This window comes from Nothoprocta perdicaria, unplaced genomic scaffold (assembly GCF_003342845.1).
Source record: "Nothoprocta perdicaria isolate Ctin4 unplaced genomic scaffold, notPer1 scaffold_111, whole genome shotgun sequence".
Lineage (NCBI taxonomy): Eukaryota > Metazoa > Chordata > Aves > Tinamiformes > Tinamidae > Nothoprocta > Nothoprocta perdicaria.
The window spans coordinates 1,160,601-1,188,094 of NW_020454217.1; the positions used below are offsets into that span (position 1 = coordinate 1,160,601).

Below are 27,494 nucleotides of genomic sequence, written 5' to 3' on the forward strand. Positions count from 1 at the left end.
GCTCTTCGAGGCCTGCCGCAACGGCGACGTGGAGCGCGTGAAGCGGCTCGTGCGGCCCGAGAACGTCAACAGCCGCGACACGGCGGGCAGGAAGTCGAGCCCGCTGCACTTCGCCGCAGGTAGGGCCGCCCGCCTCGGCCCGGACCGGCCCGGCCCGGACCGGCCGCCGCGCGCTCCCAGCGCCCATTTTGTGTTGGCGGCGGCGCCGCCCGCGCGGGGTCACCGGGGCGCCCGGGGGCTCCCTCTCCCTCCGGCAGTGCCCTTCTCTGTGGCCTGGCTCCCGGCTGGCGCCCAGCGCCTCGCGGCTGAGTGCGGGGCCCGGGCGCCCGCCGAGGGGCGCGCGTCGCGGGTACCGTTTCCATGGGCTTCCCTAATCCCGCTTATTTTTAGATTTCCTGTCGCTTCACGCGGCCTCCTCGCCAGCAAGCGGTTGCTGTGCGAGTGCGGCGCCGGGCCCGCAAATCGGTGGCATCGCCGAGTGCCCGCGTTCCTGGCGCCCGGCCCGGGAATGCATCCCACCTTTCCCACACAAAGACCTGGCCCTGGCTCCCGTTTGCCTCCTGTGTCTCCGGTAGCGGCAGTTACGTGTAAGGAGACTGCAAAGGGCAGCAGCTTCTCACCTGCCGAGCAGCACGGGTTTAATGGAGACATTGGTTTCTTGGCTGAATTGTTTTTCAGAATGTCTCGTCAAGATGCCCTTTTCTCTTGTGCAGAAGACATAGTGGGTGTTAATTCCTGAAAGCCTCTTTTCAGGACAGCCCCATTTCAGGAATTTGAGAAACTCGATCACAAGCAATCCCAGGAGGCAGCTTTAAATATCCAGAGGAGAACAGTTTTTCACCTACCTTTTTACACGCTGCAGTCGACCTTGTTCACTCATCAGCTCTGAACTTCTCAATAAATCAGTATGTTTTACTGTGTTTTGAAGAAAGCAACTGTTCGATTGTGCTTTGTTTTGTTAGTGCTTGGTTATATAATGGCAGGATTTGGTCGGCCTCTGGATAGGAGTGATCTCAGTTGGAGTTGGAAAATAGAATTTCTGACCCCTAAAAGCTTTTCCTTTAAGAAGTACAAAAAGAAGTTAACGTGCTCCTAGATTTCTGATATTAAGCAGTGTAAATGGGGTGTCAGTGGCCACCCCAGTGTGTCTCCTTCAGATTTCATATAGGGAAACTGTTAATGGCTGCTCTCAGAAGACTGCGAGACCTGCCAAAACTTTATGATTAAGATCTGGCATAAAATACTTGCATTAATGCTTAATTTAGCAGCTTTCCATGGTTGCAGATGGCAGTTTTCTGCTGTCAGCCTGCCCACAATGGGTGAGAGATAGTTATAACTAACTTCTTCCCCCCTACTTTTTTCCTTGTTATTCACAGATTGAATAAAACTGTTTCCTGTCTCTGAAGGGACTACATTCCAGGAAGTAGAAGCAAAAGTTTTGTGTGATTGCATTTTTAGGCAAGATACGTGTTCTTGGAAAATAGTCTTTTTTTTTTTTTTCTTCACCAGTTAATGTTGATCAGTTTCAAGATTTTTGTTTTATGGAAGAGGCTATAATATAGGTAGGATTTGTTTGTTTTCTCTTGTTTGCAGTGGCATTGTAATCAGAACTTAGCTTTTTTAAAAAAGATATTGAAACTGAAAGCTTTCCCTGCCAAGTTGTTTCCTTGTGCTACTGTTAAAAGCAAGACATACTGAGATCGTGGTAAAGTTTGCTGTCTGGATATTTGCAATATGTAGTCAGGTGTGTGGCATATGGGTTGTAGACACACGGAAGTCAACGGTTCCCTGGGCTTTACAGCCTGTTAGGTTTGATCATCTTTCACCATAAGCCACATGTGCATATTTAAAGGCAGTCAGTCCTTTTCAGTGCAGTGTGTGTCAACCTGGAAGGATCACAAGATTTCAGGAACTTGGCAAGAACCAAAATTGTTTTACCTTGCAAGGTAAAACAAATGTGAAAACCAAAGGACTTGGGTAGAGGAGAAGAACCAGAGCTAACAAGTAGAACAATTCTGTCTCGTTTCATCCTCTCTAAATTAGATTAATTTCCGTTCATGTGACAGTATTTATTGTTAACATACAGTTAAAGTTTGCTTTTGTTATGGATCGTTAGTATTTAATAGCTAAAGTCTTCAGATGTATGTAAGTCTTCAGATGAATGAAGCTGCTTCTTGGCCATGGGTTGAAAACTGTCAACCGGAGACCTCAAACAGGCCTCCTACTCTGCAGTCAGCGTACAGTGTTTGTGATGAAGACAGCAGTTATTTGGCACGTATGTGGGCTGCGATACCATTTAGTCGGTCTTCTTCTACAAGCTTGATAGCCAAAAATAAAAATACTCTAAAATAACATATTTTCTTACTAAGTAATGAAATTGTAGTGGTGGACTAATAGCAAAGAAGAATGGTAACAGTATTTATTGCCTTCCTGTCCTGTGCTGCAAAGGATTTTTTCACTCGCAGTGAGAAGAAAGAGGAGGGAGAGGTGGTTGTACAGAGGTTGGCTGCCTCCCTTGTACACCTATGTGTAAAATAGTGAGAAAATGCTTCTGTTTGCATGTATCGTGTTGTGTACAGAAGCGTCTGTGAAGAATTAAGGGATCCCTGCTGTGCACTTACTGCTGAGGAGAAGTTACAGGAAGTGGTACGATGTAAATAATCTGCTGTCTCCACATTAAAATAACTATAGGTAGTTTGGGCCTGTTGCTGTTCTAGAGAATTAGTTCACTTGTCATTTCTCTGCACCTATAATGAGATTTACAACAGCTGGATAATTATCCATGTCTGTATTGATTCCCACTAATTTTAGGACTTCATATTCAAAACCGAGGCACAGGCATGTCTTCTGTACCAAAAGTGAGTGATATTTATCCACCAGAGGTACAGCTTCTAGGCAGCAAATGGAAACAGATTTTTTTCTGACATATTTACCTTTAAAAAAAAATTATTTTTGGTACCTAAAGAAGGTGCTAAGCAGTTTCTTGTGGATAATTTCCCTGTGAACACTTGTGAAAAATGGTGTCTGAGTAGATCCTAAGAGCTTAGCAAATTTTGAGTATGAATTCAAGCTGAAATGATTTTAGAAAATTTTGAAGCCATGAGAAATTTTGGAAGAAACATAATAAAAATATTTATAACTGAGAGCTACATTTACTTTTATTGAATAATGAGAAATATGCTGCATATATTTTATTATATAGAAGATGGGACTATATGGATATGTGTTGTGTAGATAGGCTTTTTAGGTGACAAACATGCGTGTGCGGTGAATATGACTTACTATGGTTGTGCAGAGACGTTATTCTGGTGTGTGTGGCAGGTCTGATACAATTCACGTTTCAAGTGTATGGGGTTTGTGTCTCATGTCTAGCAGCTGATTTAGACCTGCAGCCTGCATCCAGCCAGATAGGAGGTATCTGTAGTAAACAGCTAAAGTTGCTCCCTCTGGATATTAGGGAAAATAATATTTATGTATATTGCAGATGCATCTGCAAAATCTTGTGTTGTATAATAGTACAAAAAAGCATCAGCACCATTACCTTTTTATCAAAAGGAGGTAGGACCTTTATCTGTAGGACCTAGAGGTGTATATATGGAAACCTAACACAAATTTGTTCTACCATCTTTTTCAGAGAAGAGGCTTGGGAGGACAGCAAGGGACCTTCTGTCTTCTTATAATATAGGGGGCAATGTACTGTTAGGAGCCAAAAGCATGTTTGATCCACAGGATGTGGTACTACAGAGGGAAAAGTGCCAAAAAATTAATTTTGAATTATATATTTTGAAGAATTGAAGCTTGTCTGTGTGAGGACTGTTACTCTGGAAGTACCCTGGTGACATTCTCGGATTAAAAAGTTATACATAACAGCATCTTTATAATCCATAGAAAGTTATGTATAATTTAGTTCCTTACCAGACATTTGAGGGCAGAGAAGGAAAAGGTTTTTTAAAAGGCTTTTCCAGAGACATTTTCTGTCTTCTTTGTTTTTAGTCCATATAACTTGAATATGGGATTTTCTCTCAGCATGGCTAACTACATATTTGTTGGTTTGGCATGAAAAGTAATAGAATCCAAAAATTGCTTAAAATTGTGACATCTATTTTTTGAGCTCAGAATGGCAAAGGTGAGAGCCTCTCCTGCTCACGTTTTCCGTTTTTGCTAGTATAATAGAAGAATTTGTTAAATAAACAACACAATGAAAAAAACGTGACGGTTATAACTAAAATGCTAGCTTGTCTGTAACTTTGTCTGACATGTAATCATCAGGCATAAACATAATTTCTGGGTTATGCTGCCCTTGAATTCTTTCTACCCAGTGAGTTTCCATGGATGACTTATAGCGAAGTTTGAATTTGTTACAGTCTGAATATATAATTGTTGTTTTTAGTTGCATGATGATGAGGTCTAAGGGGAAAGCTCCTGTTTCCTGTAAGGAGACTTCATCCGCTCTTCTTGTTCTCTTTGGCTAAAATGATTTGCAACTCAAAATATTTGAAGCAAGGAAGAACAAAAGCAATTGTGCACTTGTTTTTCCTGTTGTGTACTTGGCACAAATCTGATATATACCAGTATATGGTTTTTCTCTGCCTAATAATCCCTGAGACCCATCCAGATCTTCATGAAACCTTTGAGGGAATTTGGTGGTAGTATCCTTTGGAGTATAACTCCATAGGCATAATGATTATAAGTAAAAGTCCTAGGTCATTCTGGTGTCTTATGAAGATGCTAGAGAAAACAGAGGCACAGTTGATAAATATTTGAGATACTTGTTTATTTGCTGTTACATAAATGTATAAGATGTAGCTAATATTAAGTTCTAGTAACTATAATATTGTCTTATAAACTTAGTTTATCTACATGGTTCTAATCCCTAATGTGCAAGCACACCTATTTCTTGCTACCTCCCAACTCAAATGGCAAGTTTGGAAAACTGCCACAGAATGTAAAAGCATGTTTGTGCTTCAGTCATAATCAAATATTTATAATCATAGTAGGGATCAGTGAAATTACAATTTATGAGTTGTCTTTAAATTATGGTTGTATTTACTCTTATTATAAACTTCTTCCATAGAGAATGGCCTCCTAGATATTTGTTTTCTGTCACTAAGGGTCTGCTTACGTGATAATTGCAAAGATGAAAACTACCTGTGTATTATATTAATTATCCGTAGAAAGCAGACAGCCATACTTTTAGAGTTTCAGCCTTAGAGCAGCGCAGCTCAGCTGCTTTTTAATACAAGTGGTGTTATTCTGTAAAATACTTTCTTGTGCTACTTAGCTTTTTAAAAGTGAAATATGAATGGTACATGCAGTGGCTTCTAACCAGCCTTACCCCTGCTACTCCCTGGGCTCAGCTACTTTTCCTTCCACAAACGGACCGCGGTTGCCAGAGTATTGTTGGCCCAGACTTTTAAGGACCACTGGTCTCCCACGTGCCTTAGAAGTCTAAAACCCCACAGCCACTGCTTCTAATTATCAGAACCACTGTAATGCCCCTGTGAGCTACTGTAACAAACACCTGCTGGTTTGTCGGGACTGTGTGCCAGGCACTGTGTAATTGCAGAGCTGAAAGGTGGTCAATTACAGCTTATGCCTTCCTAAAAAGTAGCTATGTGAATAAGAACATAATCAAACTTATTTTTTAGTTTTTATCTAAAAACTGTGATAAGAAAATGCTGCAAGTTCCCTCTAAATTTGTAATGAAGCAACTGATTTCAGTCATGTCAAATCCATGTCACAAATCCATTTTACCTGTCAGTTGCTAATATTGAGTGACTGGTTACAGGAAGCAGTAAAATCTTGGGTCCTGCCTGTAAAGTTTGTCTTGAATGTAATTTTTAAGCTCAAGGCAAAGGCTACGTCACTTGCTGCTTGGTTCAGTCCTTTGCAAAACCTGCCTGGAGGCTTTCACAGTGTCCCCTGCTGCACTTCTTGTACTAAATGATGCTGCTAGTAGCCATAAGAGATGGGTTGGGTTGTTGCCAGAGTGTTCTGCTCTCTTTTTTTTTTTTTTTTGAAGCAAGAAACTTCTGATTCTTGTTCCAGTAACCTTGAAAACTGTTTTTCTGACTATTTGAATATAGTTCCTAGGGATTTCATAGCTAACCTTAGTGTATAAATGCTTCCTTAGTAAGAAATGTCAGCTGTGATTTTATGGAAGGGGGTTGTTTTACTCTGGGTATGTGGGACAGGGTTTTTTTTTCCCCACACCTTTCTTGCCTAACAGATAACACAGGAACTCTCTGTCTATTCCAGGTTTTGGTCGGAAGGATGTAGTTGAATATTTGCTTCAAAGTGGTGCCAATGTTCATGCTCGAGATGACGGAGGCCTTATTCCTCTTCACAACGCTTGCTCTTTCGGTCATGCTGAAGTTGTCAATCTTCTCTTGAGGCATGGTGCAGATCCTAATGCTCGGGATAATTGGAATTACACTCCTCTTCATGAAGCTGCTATTAAGGGCAAGACAGATGTCTGCATTGGTAACTATCTTGAATTCTTCCTGTGATCGACTCATCCCTTTCTGTTGTCTTAAAAAAAAAAAAAAAGTAATAATAAATATATATATTTATTATATATATATTTATAATATATAATATGTATATATATATAATAAATATATATTTATTATTACTTTTTTTTAAGACAACAGAAACTATATATATATATATATATATATATATATATATATATATATATATATAGTTTAGAAACTTAAATTCATATTGCAATGTTCTCTGGACTGGGATATACCAGTGAAGGTCTGGAAAGATGGGTGGCCTGCTGCTTCTCTGTACAATTTAGGGCATAGTCATGGCTTTGAGGCAGCAGACTGTGGACCTGATGAGAGGTAACTACCTTTCCTTTGGGGGTGTTTTAGTCGCATCTTTCAGATGAAATTGCCAGATGTCAGGCTGGTGTATGTTCTCTTTCCGCTCTCATCTCATGAAATGTGTCTAGGCATGTTTTACTAGTTGGACTGCCACAAACAATGTTTAGGAATTTTTGACCTACAGAGATTGAGAGAGGAAGTTAGGAGCAATAGCTGGATTTTTTTTTCATTTTGTTGCTTCCTGTTTAGATAAATGATAGATCTCATAAGCCATATAGATTTGTCTGCTTTACAGAGTTGTTTTCTCATGGGAACTTTGCTATTTTGTAGTATTGCTGCAGCATGGTGCTGAGCCAACCATCCGTAACACAGATGGGAGAACAGCTTTGGATTTAGCAGACCCGTCTGCAAAAGCAGTGTTGACTGGTAAGCGATAATCTCCAATTCATGTAGAACACATTCTGGCTAATATTACTTGAACATTATACAATATTCTGTTTCTTTCTATGATATTAGCTTTATAATTCTAAATAGAAATTTGGAATTATAAAAATAGAAAGTTTTGTGGCCTTTGTCATCATAGCGTGTATTCAGTCATGGGATGTGTTCTAGATAAGTAGTTTATTATGTTAGCTCCATAATGGGATGTAAAATTTTTGGCACTTGTACTCTCTAAAATTTTGGAGGTGGAGGCTAACAGTTACATTTCTGTTCATAAATTTCACACATATAGCTATTTAACAGCTAAAGAAATTCACTTTCCACTTTCAGGTGAATACAAGAAAGATGAACTCTTAGAAAGTGCCAGGTATGTATTTCTATGGAAGACATCTGGAATTTAATTACATTTTCAGAGTTGTCTAGTGGTTTGCATGTAATGAATATATATTAACTTTCGAGCTGCCTTTCCCTCTAGATACTAAGCTTGGGTTGTTTGTGAATAAGATTACTATATACATTTTTTTTTTGTCTTTTAATGCAAACAGTGCAAAGGGTAATATATAACTTTAGAGCAGATCTGTAGAATGTAACAGCAAGCAAAACCACAAGACCAATAGGTATAAAAAGAATTCTACTTATTTCATGCTTTGTTTTTTAGGAGTGGAAATGAAGAAAAGATGATGTCTCTTCTTACACCCTTAAATGTTAACTGCCATGCAAGTGATGGCAGAAAGGTATTTTTTTTCTAAAACCTGTTCTAATATTAGGCTGGTCTTAGTGATTTCAAGATTACTGTTAGTTTGACCAGGTTTTAAGACTACTTAGCATAGATTCTATCTATTAAATACTTTTGTTGAGGTAGGTGGGAGAGAAAGAATGTGCTGGCTGATCATGCCTTTTAACCTTAAAAGGACTGTGTAAGTACTTGTATTTAGGGGCAATGCATTAACATTCTCTGAAATGAATTTTATGCGTCACATCTGTAGTGGGAAAGAAGGAAAGCCTCTCTTAGATTACTCATAGTTACCAAGGAATAAAGAAGTAGAAGTAGACTCCTTGTTCACCTAAACCCATAGGCAAGTTACTGCTGCTGTTTCAGAATCACGTTGGTTAAAGTGGTCGGTGAAGATAAATTTTCAAATGTTTATAATCTCCATTAAAAAAACTCTGGTAAATCTCAACCCAAGTCTATAGGCTACTGAAGCTGAGGTAATTTTAGTGTCTTTGTTCTCATTATGTGTGTGTAGTCTCTCCTCATAGTTGGTTAGTTTTTGCCTGAACCTGTTTCACTGTGTTAGGCTTTGCTGTAAGATCCTGGGATGTCCAAGATGCTTAAGCATCTCTGCTCTCTCACATTTTAAGCATGAGACTAAACCTTCAGAAGTGTACAGAGCCACTGAGCTGATGGATTTGTAAATGAAGAGTTTGTGAATCCTCTTGCTTCTTGGCTCTGTGGTCAGTGATGCTGCCTGGTATTCCTGAGTGGGTTTGCTAGAAAGAATATAGAGCTGACTGAGCAGAGAGCACAGCTGACTGCTCTGGGGAGAGGGAAAAGGAAGCAACTGCCCTGTACCCCATTAACTTAGGCACTCACAGGTGTGGGTAACCAGCTCTGATTTCTAAACTTAATCTATTGATTGTCAGGGAGGCCTATTTATAATTTATCAGACAATGCTTGCAACAGCCTTCTCAGCTCCACTTTGGTGGGACTTACCTGTCCCACCAGGTAAATGTGTTTATAGTTATGGTAAGCTAAAATGTAGAAATGAAGTGTAGGACTCAAAAGTCTGTTAAGTTGGCTTTCTTTGCCAGAATGAATCCGTGATTAAATAAATTGAGAGTTTGTATGTGTTCTAACTAGAAGAGTAGTCCGTAAAGAATGAATGTACTTAAATGTCTGGTTCAAGCATTCTTCGGAGGGTGGTACAAATATTCTGCAGCCCACTGTATTAGGACTGTTAACAAGTATTGGGGGGAAAATTATTTTCTGTTACTGATTACTTCTGTATTCTGCCTTTTCAGTCGACTCCTTTACATTTAGCAGCTGGGTATAACCGTGTTAAAATAGTGCAGCTCTTACTACAGCATGGAGCTGATGTGCATGCTAAGGATAAAGGGTAAGTTCATTTTTTTCCTGAGTTCAGAATAAACAACCTGTTCAAAATTAAGCTGTATTAAAGGTTGTCAATATCATTTTAACCATGAACTTTTTCTAATTCAAAGCCGTTATGCCGTGTTTTATTTACCTGTCATAACAAAAATATAAAGTATATAGTTTTAAGGCTTGTGAAGCAGCAGCACCCAACTGAACTCACCATAAAATAATGCTAGGACTTTTTAAGACTACATTAAAACATTTCTGGAAATTCGGTGAAATATAGGCATGTACATTTATTTACAGTTGCATGATGTACAATCAGAAGGCTCTTAAAAAAGTGAATGTATGTACGTTAAAGGTTGTGGAATGCAGTGTTTTCAGATCACTTCAGGGATGTGTATGTAGCTGCCTGTCCAGACAGCTTCAAGTGCCCTTGAGGTTAAAATTCAGTTTTGTCAGTCCTCTCTCCCTTGATAGTCTATAGTGAAAGAATTCATTCTGGGCAGTGTCCCATTTGTTGCTCAGACAGTCCCCTCTGCAGCTGGAGATGAATGAGGACTACTTTCAACAACACTGCCTCTGTGCTGTCGTTGCAGATTGGAGCACATTGTGCTGTTACCTAAACATTAGTTATACAAGGAGAAGATCATTTCACAGTAGTTTTTGTGTGAGAAAGGAAATAATTACTGTCTCTCCTACAAAGCTCCTGCAGATAGTTTGTTCTGCTTGGGGTACCAGGTCTGTCAGAGGAGCAATCTCATATGCAGTAAGAAATTGTAATTCACTTGTGTTTTCAGTCATTTTTAATAGTTACTGTTTTGAGTAACGCTACAGAATTTTTGGTTACTTTAAATAGTTGCTGTTTTGAGTAACGCTACAGAATTTTTCTGGGTTCTTCCCCAGCACTTGAGGTCCCCTCAGCATTATTTGAGTGTCTCAGTTGTTATTTTTTGCAAATTGCTCAAGGTACAATATACTATTACTAGATAAGATTATAATGAAAATGTGTAATAACATATTCTTTCCCTTCTGTCCCGTGCAGAGATTTGGTTCCACTTCATAATGCCTGTTCCTACGGTCATTATGAAGTAACAGAGCTTCTAGTAAAGGTTGGTTTTAATCTTTAACTTAAACTTAAGTTAAATTGAATGATATTACTTAACTGTTTGTGCATCTTTTTTATTTTGTACTTAGGCTTGCAAAGCTTAAAAAGAATGATTGATTTGTTTTGCTGTCCATGATAGCTTGTGATTATCCAGTAGGAACTAAATCTCAGCGGTACCTTCTGCTTGCAAGGGAACTTTCTCCTTACAAACATACTTCCAGTTTTTAATCTCCCTTGGCTCCAAAATTGAATGTTTTTGTTAACATCATGTAAACATTTCTTCTCTTAACTCTCCCATCTCTAATGCAAAGAAATAATAATTTAAAAAAGAGGAATATTGTGAATTTGGCAATAGAAAAATAGAAAACAGTTTTGACAAAAGAAAATGAACTTTAGGTGTGTACTTCCTTTTAAATATTTAGCCTTCATCTCTCAAGCAGTGAAACTGTTCCCTGCAGATCTCTCTTTAGCGACAAAAAAAGAGAAGCTGATTCAAATGTGATTTGGAGGGGATAGACTAGGCTCTTTCTCTGATTTGTCCAGTAGCAGAGCTGCTCTCTTTTTTAGCAAAGCTGGAGATAGGCTGAGGAGACCAGCCTTCCTCTGGCTTGTGCAGATAGAGGTGTGGGGCACTTGAAGGTTGAAATCTGTACTGTGCTGAAATAGTCCTTCAGTGGAGATGTTATATGAAAGATGAATGTCTCAAAAATATCTTGAAAAGTGCTTGCATATGTGCATTGGTTTATTGATTTTAACCATCTGTTGTGTTGAAATTAATGACAAGTCTTTTCCTAAAAATCTGTTTTTGATAATGCATCTTTTTTTTTTTTTTTTTTAACCTGTTTGCCTTTCAAGCATGGAGCATGTGTGAATGCAATGGATCTGTGGCAATTCACCCCTCTGCATGAAGCAGCTTCTAAGAACAGGGTGGAAGTATGTTCTCTTTTGTTAAGTTATGGTGCTGACCCAACACTCTTGAACTGTCACAACAAAAGCACCATTGACTTGGCTCCAACGCCTCAATTAAAAGAAAGATTAGCATGTGAGTATAAAGTGAGCTCAGTTCTTCAGTTATAGCTTGTAATATGTACTTAGGTTTTCTAGACAGTGAACTGTTAGGAATCATCTTTGGAAAATGCTTTTACTTTGCAAGCATCTTTGTAACATTTGACAGAACCTTTCATTGTTTAGATAACAGCTTTATATAATTTGATTGCTATATTTTTCTGAAAATAGGCGTTTTAAATAGTTTTCTTCTAAATTCTAGTCATCTGTTTGCAATGGCTTTTGTAGCTTTATTTCCTGTATTTGCTCTTCCCTTCACAACCTTTCATTTTCCTCACTTATTCCTGTCTCTGCATCAAGACTGCTGAAGTATTTCTCTGTTGCATGATGTTATTTGAACAGAAGAAAAACTTTAATTTCTAGAATGCAAAATACACGTATTTTGAGTGCACTGCCATGACTAAAACTTCAAAGAAATTGGTGGAATGTATTCCTGTTGTCTAGCAGACTTAAAGGGTTGACCAGAATATCCTCAGTTTCCTTCTAAGTAGATAAGCAGTAACTTTCTGGAGTATGTATAGGCATGACCTTGGCATACCATGTAAGGCCACAGGCTAAAAACTAGATAAGGTTTTCCAAAGGGAGGTCAGAAATAAAAGTTTTTTGATATTTGAACTCATACATATGCAAAGAGCAGAACCTAAAACAGTGGTGAGTGAAATACATCTTGTTCAGACAACTTGGATGCCTCTGGCTTTGGTTTGGAGGCCTTAAAGATGCATGTTTCTGTGTTGCTTTGACTTACTGGGTAGTACATTTTGCCAAGTGATTTGAAAGATTAGGTCTCTGAATTTGAAATGTCTGCATATGGAAAGATGTCCCTTTTCTATCTTACCAACCAAGAAAATGAATGTTTTTTTTTCAAACTGAAAATAGCAATTCTCTTTATTCTGCTAGAATTAAGGAGTGGAACTTTTTTCTTTTTCAGATGAATTCAAAGGCCATTCACTGCTACAGGCTGCAAGAGAATCGGATGTAGCTCGCATAAAGAAACATCTTTCTTTGGAGACAGTGAACTTCAAGCATCCCCAGACACATGAGACAGCTTTGGTAATGTTCCAGGATTTGTTATTTATTTTGCATCTATCGTGACTGATGACTTAAAAATAGTAATCTGAAGATTCTGTGTAACGGAAGAGTGTAATTCAGATGAAACTTAAGTATGCCTTGTCTAGTTAAAAAGATCAAGTAGCACTGATTTAGACTATGTCGCTTAAAGTTAATGTTAAGGCCAATTAATTGCCAGTCTTATTAGGCTATTGTAATTGTTTTTCTCTCTCTTTTTTTTTTTTTTTTTTTTTTTTTTTTTNAGAATAGTCTACTTTTAAGCAGGAGCAAGCTACATGTTAGCTTTGGTGGATTTTTTTAAGGTCTAAAGTTTTCCGCCAATTATTGGAGAGTAGGGTGTTGGAATATACCAGAGTAAATCCATGAGCCCATGTTGAATCTCTTGAATTAGTAAGCTTCTGCATGTTTTTTTGTTGTTATTTTTCTGTTGACTTTGCATAGAACTAGCTCTTAGCTTTCAGCTGATCAGTGAGTAGTAAAATTTGTATACTGTGAGTTGGCTGCTAATGCGACAATTCTGCAATGTTTCAGCACTGTGCTGCTGCATCCCCATATCCAAAGAGAAAGCAAGTGTGTGAATTGCTGCTGAGAAAAGGAGCCAACATCAATGAAAAGACTAAAGAGTAAGTGGTTACAAATAAATATGCCTAACTGCTTGTTTAGGAGACTTTACAGAATGAATTTTTAATTAGTATTTTTTTTATATATAACAGCTTCTTGACTCCTCTGCATGTAGCATCAGAAAAAGCTCATAATGATGTTGTTGAAGTAGTTGTGAAACATGAAGCTAAGGTATGAGTCACTACTTACCTTTTTTTTTTTTGTTTGGATTCAACTACTATGTATATTTTCACAGCATGAGAAAAGACAGCTGAGTACCGTCACAAAATTTGCTAAAATATTTGGGCTTTGGGAGTTCATATACGTAAGAGGCTGTAAATCTATGAGCACAGCATTGTACTTTAGGTATATCATGATGTGTAGTAAAATTACAGTAGAGGCAAAAGGTCAACTCATACAACACAAAATTCAGGCCAGTTTTCTTCCAGAATAATATAGATAGGAGATATTCTCTGTATTGTTTGAATGGTCCAATTCAGAGGTATCAGAGTCAGAGGTATCCTATGTATTTTTAAGTACAATGGACTGTTGTGATACTTGGGGAGAAATGATCAAAACCAGTGAAACAGTAGGGAAGATAAGCATGGTTTGCAGCAGAGTTTAAAATTAGGTTTATCTCAGTTAACCTGATTGCTTATATAAAGTCCTTATTCTGAAAGACTGCAATAAGCTCTAACAGTTAACTGTTCTGCTTGTTTGGAAAAGAATGTATGCTGTGAACAAAACTAAGGGTTGTTCTGTAAGCGGTAAATAGGCTGTAATTGTTTAACTTGCTCAGTGTCTTCAGTGAGTGCAATTATATAAAGCAGAAGCACTTTAGTGCTTAACGCCTTTGGAAATAGGCTGAATATTTTCCTTTAAAGTGAGAAGAGTGTGAAATCCCATTGCTCACCAATGAAAATAGCCTCAATGTTAACTTGAGTTGGTGGTATTTCTGGTAATGATGTATTCTCAAGTTTGTGTGTAATTTTTAGGTTAATGCATTGGACAATCTTGGTCAGACCTCTCTTCATAGAGCTGCACATTGTGGTCATCTTCAGACGTGCAGATTGCTACTGAGTTCTGGATGTGATCCTTCCATTGTGTCCCTGCAGGGCTTTACAGCCTCCCAAATGGGGACAGAAAGTGTGCAACAGCTATTGCAAGGTACAGCTACTTTATTTAGCATTCATTTCTAGTGCACCGTTCTTTTTCATTTTACTTGTCATTTCGAGTGCTGTCAGGGAATAACAGCAAGCACAGGCAACAATCTCTTAAAAAATTAGAAAAACTGGCTTGAGTTGCACAGTTCTGGCAATGCTTTATCACGCGCACATGTTAGGTATCTGCTATAGGTGTAGTTAAGGGTTTGTGTTGCTCTGACAACATAGGGGGCTGAATGCTACAGAGCTGCTCAGAATGTTTAATTGTGCAGCCTCTTGGAATTGTTTTGGAGAAGTGCTGAGGTGGACAGGGCTGAATCTTCTGAGCAGAATATGAAGTTCAAAAGCAAAAATGGTGGCTGTGAACAAAGGCAACAAGATATAGGAATTTCATAGAATCATAGAATGCCCAAGGTTGGAAGGGACCTCAGAGGTCATCGAGTCCAACCCCCCTGCACACGCAGGGTCACCTAGAGCACGTGGCACAGGGCTGCATCCAAGCGGGTTTTAAAGATCTCCAAAGAAGGAGACTCCACAACCTCTCTGGGCAGCCTGTTCCAGTGCTTTGTCACCCTCACAGTGAAGAAATGCTTCCTTAAGTTCCTGTGGACTTGAATAAAGTTCAGACGTTACACATTTCCATGAATAAAGTTCAGACGTTACACATTTATAGATAGGTTTCCTTAGGCAACCTAATTCAGAAACTGAATGAGAATATGTAATTGGTTCTGCGGTACTTCAAAACAGGTAGAAAACACGTTGCTAAGGGCAACTTTGATACAACTTCAGAGCCTTGCAAGCACTGTTGAAGTAACAGCTACAGCTGTAGGTCATAAGAAAAGATAAAGCTTTGTCCATAGCTGACAATCCCCTTTTTAAGGGCAAGTACTTGAAATACTCAAATGATTTCCTGTATTAACATATTCTTTAGCCACATACGGTTACACTTCATACAATCCATTTCTTTTGCAGAAGGTATCCCACTAGGTAATTCAGATGCAGATCGCCAGTTGCTGGAGGCTGCGAAGGCTGGAGATGTGGATACTGTAAAAGTAAGACTAAACCATCCTAAATATGAGAGGGAGTTTTATGGCAAACTATATTTTCTCAAAAAGTAGAATAACCCCCACTCCCCTCTCCGTCCTCCTGTCCTGAGCCAGACTGTATTAGTACTATAATCCTTGTCCCAAGAACTTTGTATTGCAGCAGAGCTACAAATGACAAAATCTGACAGTGATTGGATCATAAAAGTTGCATTCAATTTTTAAATGAAAAATTTGTAAATAATGGGTGTGGGTTTGGGAGAGGGGATACTAATTATTTTGTTATTTGAGTAAACAATCCGGCAAAAGAATCTGGGGAAACAAAGCAAAAACCTAGGGTTTAAAATTGTTTTTAATGATAAAGTCAAATCAGATGTGTGTATATTTAACAACATTTGATAACCAAGTTAATGTGCATCATTATATGTATTTATAAATGTTTTTGCTGTTGTTTTTCACAGAAGCTATGTACAGTTCAAAGCGTGAACTGCAGAGATATTGAAGGACGTCAGTCTACACCGCTTCACTTTGCAGCTGGCTACAATAGAGTATCAGTTGTTGAATATCTTCTTCAACATGGAGCTGATGTGCATGCAAAAGATAAGGGGTAAATATTCAAAAATATGCTTTCTAGGCAAATGCAGCCATTAGTGTATTTGTCAATCCTTGAATTTTGCCAGCAGATTTGCATCTCATCTTTCCTCAGATATCCACTTTCTTGTTTCCATAGAAAGCTTGATTAGTATGGAGCTGTTCAGAAAACCCACTGAAATATTTTGCAGGACTTGAAAAGAGTAACCAAGACCTGTTCTCCCCCCTATTTTTTTCCCCTTGCTCAGGGCCACTACTGGTAGCATTTATACATTTGTATCACTTGGGCAATAGATACTGTATTAGAATATTGTGGAACATTCAGAAACAAGAGATGTTTGTTATATTGTGATTGTTAAAAGTGCTGTACATTCCAGATTTATATCGTTTTGACTAAGAAGCTCTTTTTTTTAAAGGAACACTTTATTTTCTTTTCAGAGGACTTGTCCCTTTACATAATGCTTGCTCTTATGGTCACTATGAAGTTGCAGAACTTCTCGTTAAACATGGCGCAGTTGTAAATGTAGCTGATTTGTGGAAATTCACTCCCTTACATGAAGCTGCAGCAAAAGGAAAATATGAGATATGCAAACTCCTATTACAGGTATTGCATGTATTTTTGGAAATATATTTCTTTTTCAGTCTGAAATGTGATGGGACTTAGAAATACAAAACATAATTTATTGTAAGTGATTGTAATTCTACATATGTTTTTAGTAGAGGCATCATTTGGTTCTTGTCCTTTCTGAAGCTGTATGTGAAAGGCTATTTTTAAGATAGGATGCATCATTGCCGTGGAGGATTTCATTGAAATTATTTTATTGAAATGCTTGCTCTATAAGAAATGAAACACTCAAGATTTAGAGATGCTTACTCTGCTTATGTGTTTACCGCCTGTTTCTAATGTGTACAGCATGGAGCTGACCCCACAAAGAAAAACAGAGATGGAAATACTCCTCTGGACCTTGTTAAAGATGGTGATACTGATATTCAAGACCTGCTTAGAGGAGATGCAGCTCTACTGGATGCTGCTAAGAAAGGTTGTTTGGCCCGAGTAAAAAAGCTGTGTTCACCTGACAACGTTAATTGTCGGGACACACAAGGACGACATTCCACACCACTACACTTAGCAGGTTAGTGCTTGTATTAGATTTAAGAGTTATTGCAGCTGAATTTACTAATTTTACATGAGTTTAATAGCACAGTTCCAAACTAAAGGATTCCATATAAAACATCATTACTATTTATATTAAAAAGCATACATTGTTTGAAGTATTTTATGTGTATACTTTGTAGATTTAGAATCTCTTTGTATCTTTTGTTCCTCCACTTTTCTGAAGTGTTTATTACTAATGACTTCAATTTCCCATTCTCTCTAGCCTCGGGGTATCTTTTATTTTGTTTACTGCCAGAGATTTTAAAACCAGACACTTACATAATGTGAAGCTGTCTACACTAATAGATAATACACTGTCCTCATTGGAAGTGATGCTCTAGCTTTCAGGTACTTCAGGGAATTATCACTTCTCTACTGTCTGTTGAGAAAGTTTTGGATGAATCCATGTGAAGAATTTTTCTTCTGCTGTGCAACTTGAAGTTACTTGATATTCGCAATAATTCTTTGACCTGGCTACTCATTTGTCAATTTTGTTACTTCTAACATTTATTTATTTTAACACATGTTCTGTTTACTCTTTCCTTTTGCAAACTTTCAGCTGGTTACAACAATTTGGAGGTTGCTGAGTACCTTTTACAGCATGGTGCAGATGTGAATGCGCAGGATAAAGGAGGTTTGATTCCTCTGCATAATGCTGCATCTTATGGGGTAAATATCTCAAACTTTTTAAACTTTGAAAAAAATGCATTACTGCATTTTTATTGTCAATGTCTTGATCTGATAATCTTTCTAGAATACTTTTTCCATTTTCTTGTAGTGTAACTTATTCCTGAAAAGCCAGAAAGTAACTGCCCATTTAACTAATGCTATAGGCAAAGACTTGATAGAGAATCAGTTTTCTTAATGTAAACATTTACAAAGCAAGTAGTCCAAAAGGTGCTCTAATGCATTTGCTCACCTATGCCCAGTTACTTTTTAATCTTTGAGATCTTATTCACGCTGCTTTGGACAGAGCTGAGATGCTACTTCTTTGTGTGGACTCTCAGTCAGGATTTTTGTGTTTTGATGAAGTCTTTTAATAAAATGGCTGGAGTACCTTCCAGACTGGAAGTTTAGATTTAAGCTTGTCGTGATCTGTTAATGAAATCCAAGGCATTTGGATTTGCCATTCTGTAGTTGATGCTCCTTTCACAAGAGAAGTCTTAACTTTTTACTGGTCACGTTATAGGTCAGGGAAAAAACACTTCTTAAAAAGAATCAGTGCTAATTCTGAGCTTAATATATTGTAGCACTTTGGATTTTAACATGGTGTTTTATTTTTCAGCATGTGGATGTGGCAGCTTTACTCATAAAGTATAATGCATGTGTGAATGCTACAGACAAATGGGCTTTCACACCTTTACATGAAGCAGCCCAGAAAGGAAGAACACAACTTTGTGCCTTGTTGCTGGCACATGGGGCTGATCCCACTCTGAAAAACCAGGAAGGACAAACACCCTTAGACCTGGTCACTGTAAGTGAAGAAGGGGATCTTGCTGGGAAATACTTATTTCTCTGTTGTTGGGGCAGCTCCTCTAAAATTGTTTTAAAAAATAATAATGTGGTAACTTCTGCAAAGTTTACAATGCGTTGGTTACTCTGGTGTTTATAAATGGTAAAGAAGGTCAGTAGAGCCCCTTTAAACTTTTTTTTCATTTTTTTCTTGTTTAAGGCTTCTTGTTTTAAACAGTGCACAAAAAAGGTGGGGGTGGAGCTAAGTAGGTGCTTTTAATTTGGTATCTCCAGTTTGACTAATACAAAAACTGCTGTGGCAATAAAATGAAAGCAAAATTTTCTGTCTTTCAAGTGTTTTGTTGGCACAAAAGGCCAATTGTAAACTGACTTTTTGCATATGTATATGTGTCTGTATATATTGCATTAAATTTAGGAAGTAGCTTGGAATAACAATAATGCATTTGAGGAAAAACTGTTTTGCTGTTGTGTGAAAGCGTTCCTTCATTTGTAATAAATTCCTTTCAATTTTTTAGGCAGATGATGTCAGCGCTTTATTGACAGCAGCAATGCCTCCTTCTGCATTACCATCATGCTACAAACCTCAGGTTATAAATGTGTCACAGACTGCAGGATCTGCAGCTGATTCCCTGTCTTCTGTTCCATCCAGTCCATCCAGTCTGTCTGCTGCAAGCAGCCTTGACAACTTATCTGGTAGTTTCTCTGAACTTCCTTCTGTCGTTGGTACAAATGGTGCAGAGGGAGCTGCAGTTTTGGAGAAGAAAGAAGGTGAGACTTCTCAGGAATGAATAAGAATTTGCAACATATAGAACAGCAAAAGGAATGCTTAAGTTTGAGACCCTGCACAGATTTGTTATTGGACATATGCAATAGCTGCATTCCTCATGCTGTCATTAATGTGGAACAAAAGTCTTACAAGGAGCTACATTAGCTTTGGCTCCATACCAGTATTTTATTACAGGCTTCATCTAGTTTCTAGGAGGTTGTTCTTAAATAACTTGAAAAGGTTGTTTCTGTAGTATGTTAGTTCTCAAAATAGTTGCTGTTTGGAGGTGCATTTCCAATAGCTAGTTAGCCGCTTATACTGCAGATGCACAAAGATAATAGTGCCTTTTGGGGAATGAGGGTGGAACATTCAACTCTATTGGGGGTGGTAGCCCCAGTAATCATAGCTGACATTTGTTAGGGACGTGGATGTGTTTGACGGGTGTGTTTTGTTTTGCTTGGTGTTGTTTTTTTTCTCCCTAAGTCTCCACAAGTCCGAGATGACTGTATCTCCTTTGGCTACCACAGCAAGTGATGTGTATACATATTAAGTATATGTATGAATATTCCTGCTGAGTTGTTTTTCTTCTCCAGTTTCAGGTATAGATTTTAGCATAAATCAGTTTGTGCGGAACCTTGGCCTTGAACATCTGATTGACATATTTGAGAGAGAACAGGTGAGTATTACATTTTCACATACCCACCTAGGATGCAAGGGAATAAAATAATTGTTAGCATAGTCTAATTAGACACATTTAAAATGTGCAAGTGTTTCAGTTTGGATGTGGAAGGAAAGAAAGCTTTTATTTTGAAAATGAAGCAGTGTTATCTGTATCAGGTTGAGAGCTTTGCTCTTTGCTACTGTATATTTTACACATACAATACTGTATACAGTCAGTGTTTACTTTCAGTGGTATAAATGGAATCAATAAGTGATCTGTATTGATTAGTGATTGCTGTGGGTTTTTTAAATGTTGATTTTCATGTGTTTAACGTGAAGATGAAAATTCTAAGTTTGATACATGGTGTTTGCAAGGAATACCAGTCACTCAACTCTAGCTTGTAGAAAATTTCTAGATGAAGGTCTAGAGAATACAGTGTAAGAAGAGCCAAGTACAAGAATAATAATGTTCCCTATGCATATTCCTTCTACACTTTTTGCCGTAACTATTACAGAATATATTCACAGTGTGATTGTTCTGTTTATGCTGTTACCCAAAAAAAATATTGTTCTTCTGCTAGATAACGCTGGATGTTTTGGTTGAAATGGGACACAAAGAATTGAAGGAAATTGGAATTAATGCCTATGGCCATCGACATAAAATAATTAAAGGAGTTGAAAGATTGATTTCTGGGCAGCAAGGTATGTACTTGTTTCAAGATATTATGTAACATTGTAAAGATGGGTTTTATAGTAGCAAATTCTTTATATTGTTCCAAATGATACCTCATTGAAAGCAATTTGTAGTAAAACTTAGTTTATTCTAAAAAGAGCACTCTTAATGATAAGAGGTCTTTTAATCAGAAGGCTTTTAGAGGGCTTATATCTGTACTGTGCTTTACTGTGAATGTTGTGATTTGCTGTCCATTTTTGCGTCACGATGGCCATCTCGTGCTGGCCTAGCTGGAGGCTCAAAGCAACTGCTGCTGAGGCCTGTCAGCTGCGGAGGGAGCTCCCCCCTTCCTCAGAGCGTGGGCACCTCTCTGGCCCTGCCCAAGGGCCGGCTCTGCAGCCGCCCCTGGGGTTCTGCATGGGGAGCAGCAGGAGCCAGCACACGGGCTTGCCTGTCCTGCTCTGCTAAAGCGCAGTTGTGGTGTTTGCAGCGAGCCAAAACGAACGAAGCTGTTTTGTTTAACAGCTTCGGCTTCTGTTGAATTCTATGCTGAAGTCCCTTTTTGTGCAGCAACTTTGTTGATTCCAGCACAATCCCAGGAATAACATGCTCCATTTAACTATGGTTGCACAGGAGACAAAAAAGAAAAAAAGTCCATTCTATTTTTTTTCCCTGTCTCATCGAAGTATCAACTGCTATTATTGTGCAATGTTTCAGAGCAATGGAGTCATTTTAGCTAGAAATTGTAGTCTTTTTTTTTTTTTTTTTTTTTAAAGATGCCATATGTGAATTCCCATTCAAAGTCTGGACTCCAGAATGAGAGACACACTGTCCAAAGCCCTAAGTGATGTTTTTCTTCTTTAAGAGAAATCAAGCCATAAGAGAGTCCTTTGCCAGTGATGATGAATTTCTGTGGATCTTTAACTTCCTTTCAACTTTCTATTGTTTTCTGGACTGATTTATTGAGTATTTTGTGAAGAAAGTATTTTTAAGAAGCATTTCCAGTCCCATGATCTATTTTAAATTTCTACAGCTAGTAATCATAGGGTGTTGTGTGTTTACCCTCCCCCTCAACACTTTAAAAACAACCCCCCCCAAACTCTTGTTGCTTATTTAAGCAGTATCTGAAACTGTTGTTGTCTTTTGTTATGTTTACAGGACTTAACCCATACCTGACTCTGAATACTTCTGGCAGTGGAACTATACTCATAGACCTTTCCTCTGAAGATAAGGAATTTCAGTCAGTGGAAGAGGAGGTATGCTGCTTGTCACTGTTGCCAACGAGGTAGACAAAGGAGTTGTGCTGGGCAGTTAAAGTGTAAGATAGACTGCAAGCATTAAGATATTGTGCATTTGATTACCAGAATATATGAAGGATGTTTTTCTGGAGCAAAGTAACACTCCGAAACTCTCAATCCTCAGATGCAGAGTACCGTCCGAGAGCACAGGGACGGGGGACATGCTGGAGGCGTCTTCAACAGATACAACATTTTAAAGGTAGCAGTCACGTTTTTATGCTTGATGGTTACAGCTTCAGTGTTTGTTTGGGATGTATCTTTGACTCAGCAGTAAAATCTTGCATGTTCATTGGCTGAGCTTCATAAGAGATGTGTAATTTTGAGACATGCACAAGCAAGCAATCATGCTCAAGCACACCTCTGCTTAGGGAGGGTGTCTTGTATGCTTTTTAATGTTCCAGAAGTCTTTGTGGAAGATTTTTTTAATTTACTAGATCTTTTTATTAACATTTTATATCAAGCAATATTTAGAGGGACACCAAAGTAATTGTGATGAACTCCTCTAAATTTAAGAGGAATTACTCAATAGATCTTTAAAACATATTGGTTCTCATGAAACTTGTAATTATGGTTTACTCAGTGTTTTGCTGTTGTAACGATTAGCTGTATAAGCAATAGAAACTCATTTGACTTCTAAGTAAGAATAGATTCCTGTTTAGTGTTTGAGAGTAGTGTGTTGTGATATAGGTACTATATAAAATCAGTCAAAGCAAATGGAAGTTTTTGACTTCAAGGTAGAAAACTTACATTTTGACTATTTCAGATTCAGAAAGTGTGCAACAAAAAACTTTGGGAAAGATACACTCACAGGAGGAAAGAGGTCTCTGAAGAGAATCATAACCATGCTAATGAAAGGATGCTGTTTCATGGTGAGTTGCTGAAACTTTTTTGCCAGTTTCACACTATCAGCACTCCTTAGTGAAGGATTTCCACTGGTTAAAAGTAAACTTTTCTCACTGGAAATTGACGCTAGTTTTTGTGCACAATTATACAATTATTCCTGGAACAGGGAAATTTATGCCATGTGACTACTCTCTTATTTTTTATTTACATTTATATTTACATTACTTATTTTTATTTACCTTAATCATTATGCAACATGCAGAACATAAGTCACAGCTTTTCTTTTTTGGTTCCAGTTTCTTCGTGTGTGTGGAATGTCATTTTGTTTCATATAAGGTTTTCTTATTATGAAAGATAAGACTTTGGATTATTTTCATTAAAACTCTGTTTGTAACAGACGTGCTGTATTTTCTTAGAGAAAGCTCCTCTTAGAAAGAAAAGCATCTCTGAAGCTTTGGTTAAAATTCCTATTAAAAAGTTACACTTTTTGTAAAATTGAATGGTTGTCAGGTGTCTCTAAAGATACAGAGTCCAGTTTGAATATATTATTCTTTAAGGCTTTTTTATTCTTTTATACAAGTAGATATATACTCGAGAGAGAAACAGAAGAATAATCTCCTCTCCTTTGAGAGTTACTTTAGAATTTTGATTGGAGTGCATCTGTTGTGTTTAGATGTAGTCTACTCGGTGTTAGCAGAGACAGGATTTGTGTGGGAAATTCACAAAATCATGGTTAGAATAAAGTTGTGGTGAAAGGGAGTGCTGAATAAATAACCTGCTGCAGAAGTTGCCTCTCACCTTATGCTTGGTAAATGTAAGAACGCATGCGTATCGCCTGCTGTTCTGTGTATAACACTCCTAGCAATCTGGTCACATACACTTGAGTTGCTCAGAATTTCTGGAGATTTATATGTGAAAACTCATACTAAAAATATTGTAAAATTAAGATAAATACAAGCACGTTTCCAAGTATTTAACATATTTATTTATTTATTTTAGGCTCCCCCTTTGTGAATGCGATTATTCACAAAGGCTTTGATGAAAGACATGCCTATATAGGTGGCATGTTTGGAGCTGGGATTTATTTTGCAGAAAATTCTTCCAAAAGCAATCAGTATGTTTATGGAATTGGAGGTGGCACTGGATGTCCCATTCACAAGGATAGATCTTGTTATGTTTGCCACAGGTGAGTCATTATCTTCTACTCGGAGGAATCCAAGGTTGCATCTACTCACTTTGTAATTGACCATCAGGTCAGCAGATTGTCCGAAGAAAGGTGAGCTTGGTAACAAAACCTTCCCAGGCTTCACTATGTGTTTGAGCCTTTCAGAAAACTTTGGCACTGAGGTCTCAAAGAACCTTTAAGCATCTTGAGTGCATTTACCTGAGTCTTTGCCCTTAGCTTATGGTAAAAAGTCAGGTTAGATTCTCTGCAAGTGAAGAGGAGCTGCTACACGCTTGTGTGAAAGAGCAGTGCAAGGTTTTAGTCTGCTCCATTGCCTGTTAGAGCAGAAAGAGAAATCCAACAATGTTGAGATGTTGTATGCTTTACAGAGAACACTGTTATGCAGTTATAATGAGTGATTTGAGGAAATAGTGTTACCTCAGAAAAATAAGTGTTTAAAAAAAAAAGTGACAGAGTTCACTGTTCACTGTTAAGCTCTCTGTTGCCAGTAATTGTGATTAATATTATTCACTATTAGTACCAAGTCTTTCTCCAAACTAAAGATCTTTTCTTAAGGAAACATAAGTTTTATCATTCCAAACAAAAATTCATAGTTTTGCTTATTACAAGGACTGGCTGAGGTGGCTCACGTGTAAGTTTCAAGTTACTAAAATAATCTTTCTGTTGCTTCACAAGTGTGGTGTTTTTTTTTTTTTTTTTTTTTTTTTAAATTCATAGTGTTTTGATAAGTCCTTTTTTCCCCTCTTAACGCAGGCAATTGCTGTTTTGTCGTGTAACCCTGGGCAAGTCTTTCCTGCAGTTCAGTGCTATGAAAATGGCTCATTCTCCCCCAGGACATCACTCCGTTACTGGGCGACCCAGTGTAAATGGACTGGCATTGGCAGAATATGTCATTTATAGAGGGGAACAGGTAATTTAGTTTTTGTTTCTATTTTTTTATTATTATTTTTGAGACCTGGAATTTCTTTTCCTTTGAGGGTTGCTAGAACTTGCTTTTGTCTTAGAAGAAACTGCACTTTGCATGGATATAAAAGGGTCCATGTTTCCTGAACACTTCAGACATTCTGTCAATTTGTCCTTTTTTTTTTTTTTTGACTTAAATAGTGCACTTTTTCCCTATCTGCATGTATTTAGAGAATATAATCATAATAAAGAATGTGTTTGTCATTTTCAGGCTTATCCAGAATACTTGATTACTTACCAGATTATGAAACCTGAAGCCACCACTGAAGCTTAAGGCAAATACTTTTGAGAGGCCCTCAGAGATGGGATGTGAGGATAGCCGTGGCCGGCCGACATCCTGTTGATTTATACTGCGTTGTTACAAATTCATCTGCAGGTGGTGTGGTAGCAAATGTGAACAAAATCTAACATTTTTGACTTGATAAAGCTTTAATAATGTACAGTATGTTTTTCTAAAGTTTCAGAAATGTCCTCTTTTTCAGCACTTTAACAGATACCATTCCAGGCATAAACTGGGCTTTGGCTTACTAAATTATAAACAAAAATTAACTTGAACAATGGTTTTATACAATACTACATGAAATTTAGCAGAAATTGTAATGCTCTATACAGGAACTCATTTTACTAATACTGTGTTCTTTAAAAACACTGCATTTACACTGAAAACTATTTCATTTGTAAAACTGTAAATAAGAGCTTTTGTACTAGCCTGGTATTTATTTACATTGCTTTGTAATATAAGTGTTTTAGAATTGCAATCTTGTACAAAGTGTTTTTTCCAAATGTTGTTTTGTTCATCTGTGTTTCCTCTTGCACAATAGATTGGAAAAGCCAATTTTTTTCAGGGTTTATCATTAATTTGGAAGGGAGACAAATTTTATCTGAAGAGATCTAGAAGTATCCAGCATTAGAATAGTTACGCATATTTTTGTTCTGTATTTTTATTTATGAAATACACATTCCTGAGAATGATGGGCTTTGGAAGTATAATGTTCCAGATGAATGCTAAAGTGTTTTTTCTCACCTACTTCCTATAGTTTCTTTTCTTTTCCTTTACAATGTCTTTTAAAGTTTGTATTTAACTATGGCTACAGTTACCTTGTACCTTCAAGGCTACTTGACCTTGCAAGTTATAGTTTTAGTAAATTATTTTCTTTGAATGTAGTTGGAAAGTTAACCTCAGCGAGGTCTTTCTAGGTAAATTCCACTTGCTTACATTTAAGCCAGGAAATCTAACAGTTTATTCCTAATATGAGGGTAAACAACTTCATCCTTTTTCTTTTTTTCTCTTTTTTTTTTTTTTGTATGATTATTTTTGTAAATTAATCTACTTGTGGTGCCCTCAGGATATGAATATTATCAGGTGGACATTTTAAAACCATTCTGTCATCTTCTGTTTTCCTTGTGTGTTGCTGTTGGAGCTCCAGCTGCAGCCCCTTTGTAGGAGCGTGTTTCTCTGCAGTGCTTTTGGCTGGGGGAACCAGCTGGGGTGGCAGGCGCTGGTCCCCTGCGTTTAGGCAGCTGGGCGAGGGTGCCAAGCAGAAAGAGCAGCTGGATACAGTAACCTAGGCAAGACCCCTTGGTAGGGAAAGAGTCCAGGCGGTGTAATCCCCTCTCAGGAGGTTCTCGTTGTTCTGATCAGTTCAGTAAGCCAAATCTTACCTCTCTTGTGCGTTGTTCTTCTGTCCCATCTGCGTTTTTTGCCTACATATTTCAAAAATATGTAAATAAGATACAAATTATAGTTCATTTGGGTTTAATCTTAAAGTGGTTAGGAGCATATTTTAGTTGCTTGGTATTTCTACATATAGGTTACTGTCCCAGAAGACAATTTGTTTGCAGGGCATGTTATCATACCATGGTTTAAATGTAGTGGTCAAGATAATGAAGTTGTCTTGCTGATGTGATGGTTATGTGATTATGCTCTATGTAAAAATGTATTGAACCTCACTCAGTTATGTGGGGACTCTGAATAATAAGATTGCATAACTTAACTCTTGCAAGTTATAATATTGGATCTGAATAAAAGAGGCTTTGATATTCTTTTTTTATTTTTTATTTTTTTTAGGTACTTTCTCCCAGCATGTTGCCTCTTCCTTAGGTATAGTAATGCTGGAATTGGTGTTCATGCAGAATTTGTTAAGTATGCTCAGAACACTTTAGTTATAGCTAAAATGCTTCATTCTCTATGAACGATCACTTTGTCTTGTAAAATATTGTGGTATGATATCATTTAAGTGGTACCACAATGTTGGGTTTGTCTGTTTGGGGATTTTTTGAGTTGTGTTTTTTTGCATGACATACCTTGCACTCTGAAGATGGAAGCTGTAATGGTTTGATAATATTGACTATTGAGGTGAACCTTTAATCTTTTGTGCAATTAGTTCTGCTTTACTCATCTTGAAGTGTCTTACATGTACTGTATAACATTCCATATCCATTTAACACTAAATAAATTTAATTCACTGG

General features: G+C 37.7%; 1 protein-coding gene across 1 annotated transcript; it reads left to right on the forward strand.

The window, feature by feature from the left end:
• Position 1: 1 nt before the first annotated feature.
• TNKS2 (tankyrase 2) lies at positions 2-27,494 on the forward strand (the record flags this gene model as incomplete). Its single annotated transcript, XM_026051151.1, has 27 exons — positions 2-119; positions 6,259-6,483; positions 7,164-7,259; positions 7,605-7,641; positions 7,933-8,008; positions 9,297-9,391; positions 10,415-10,481; positions 11,333-11,519; positions 12,471-12,592; positions 13,142-13,233; positions 13,324-13,402; positions 14,206-14,377; positions 15,346-15,425; positions 15,878-16,023; positions 16,446-16,611; positions 16,921-17,140; positions 17,723-17,832; positions 18,449-18,637; positions 19,152-19,404; positions 19,996-20,078; positions 20,644-20,764; positions 21,894-21,991; positions 22,158-22,232; positions 22,797-22,902; positions 23,876-24,062; positions 24,816-24,972; positions 25,237-27,494. Coding segments are annotated over 27 exons (3,420 nt in total), but the record flags the coding sequence as incomplete, so codon positions are not given.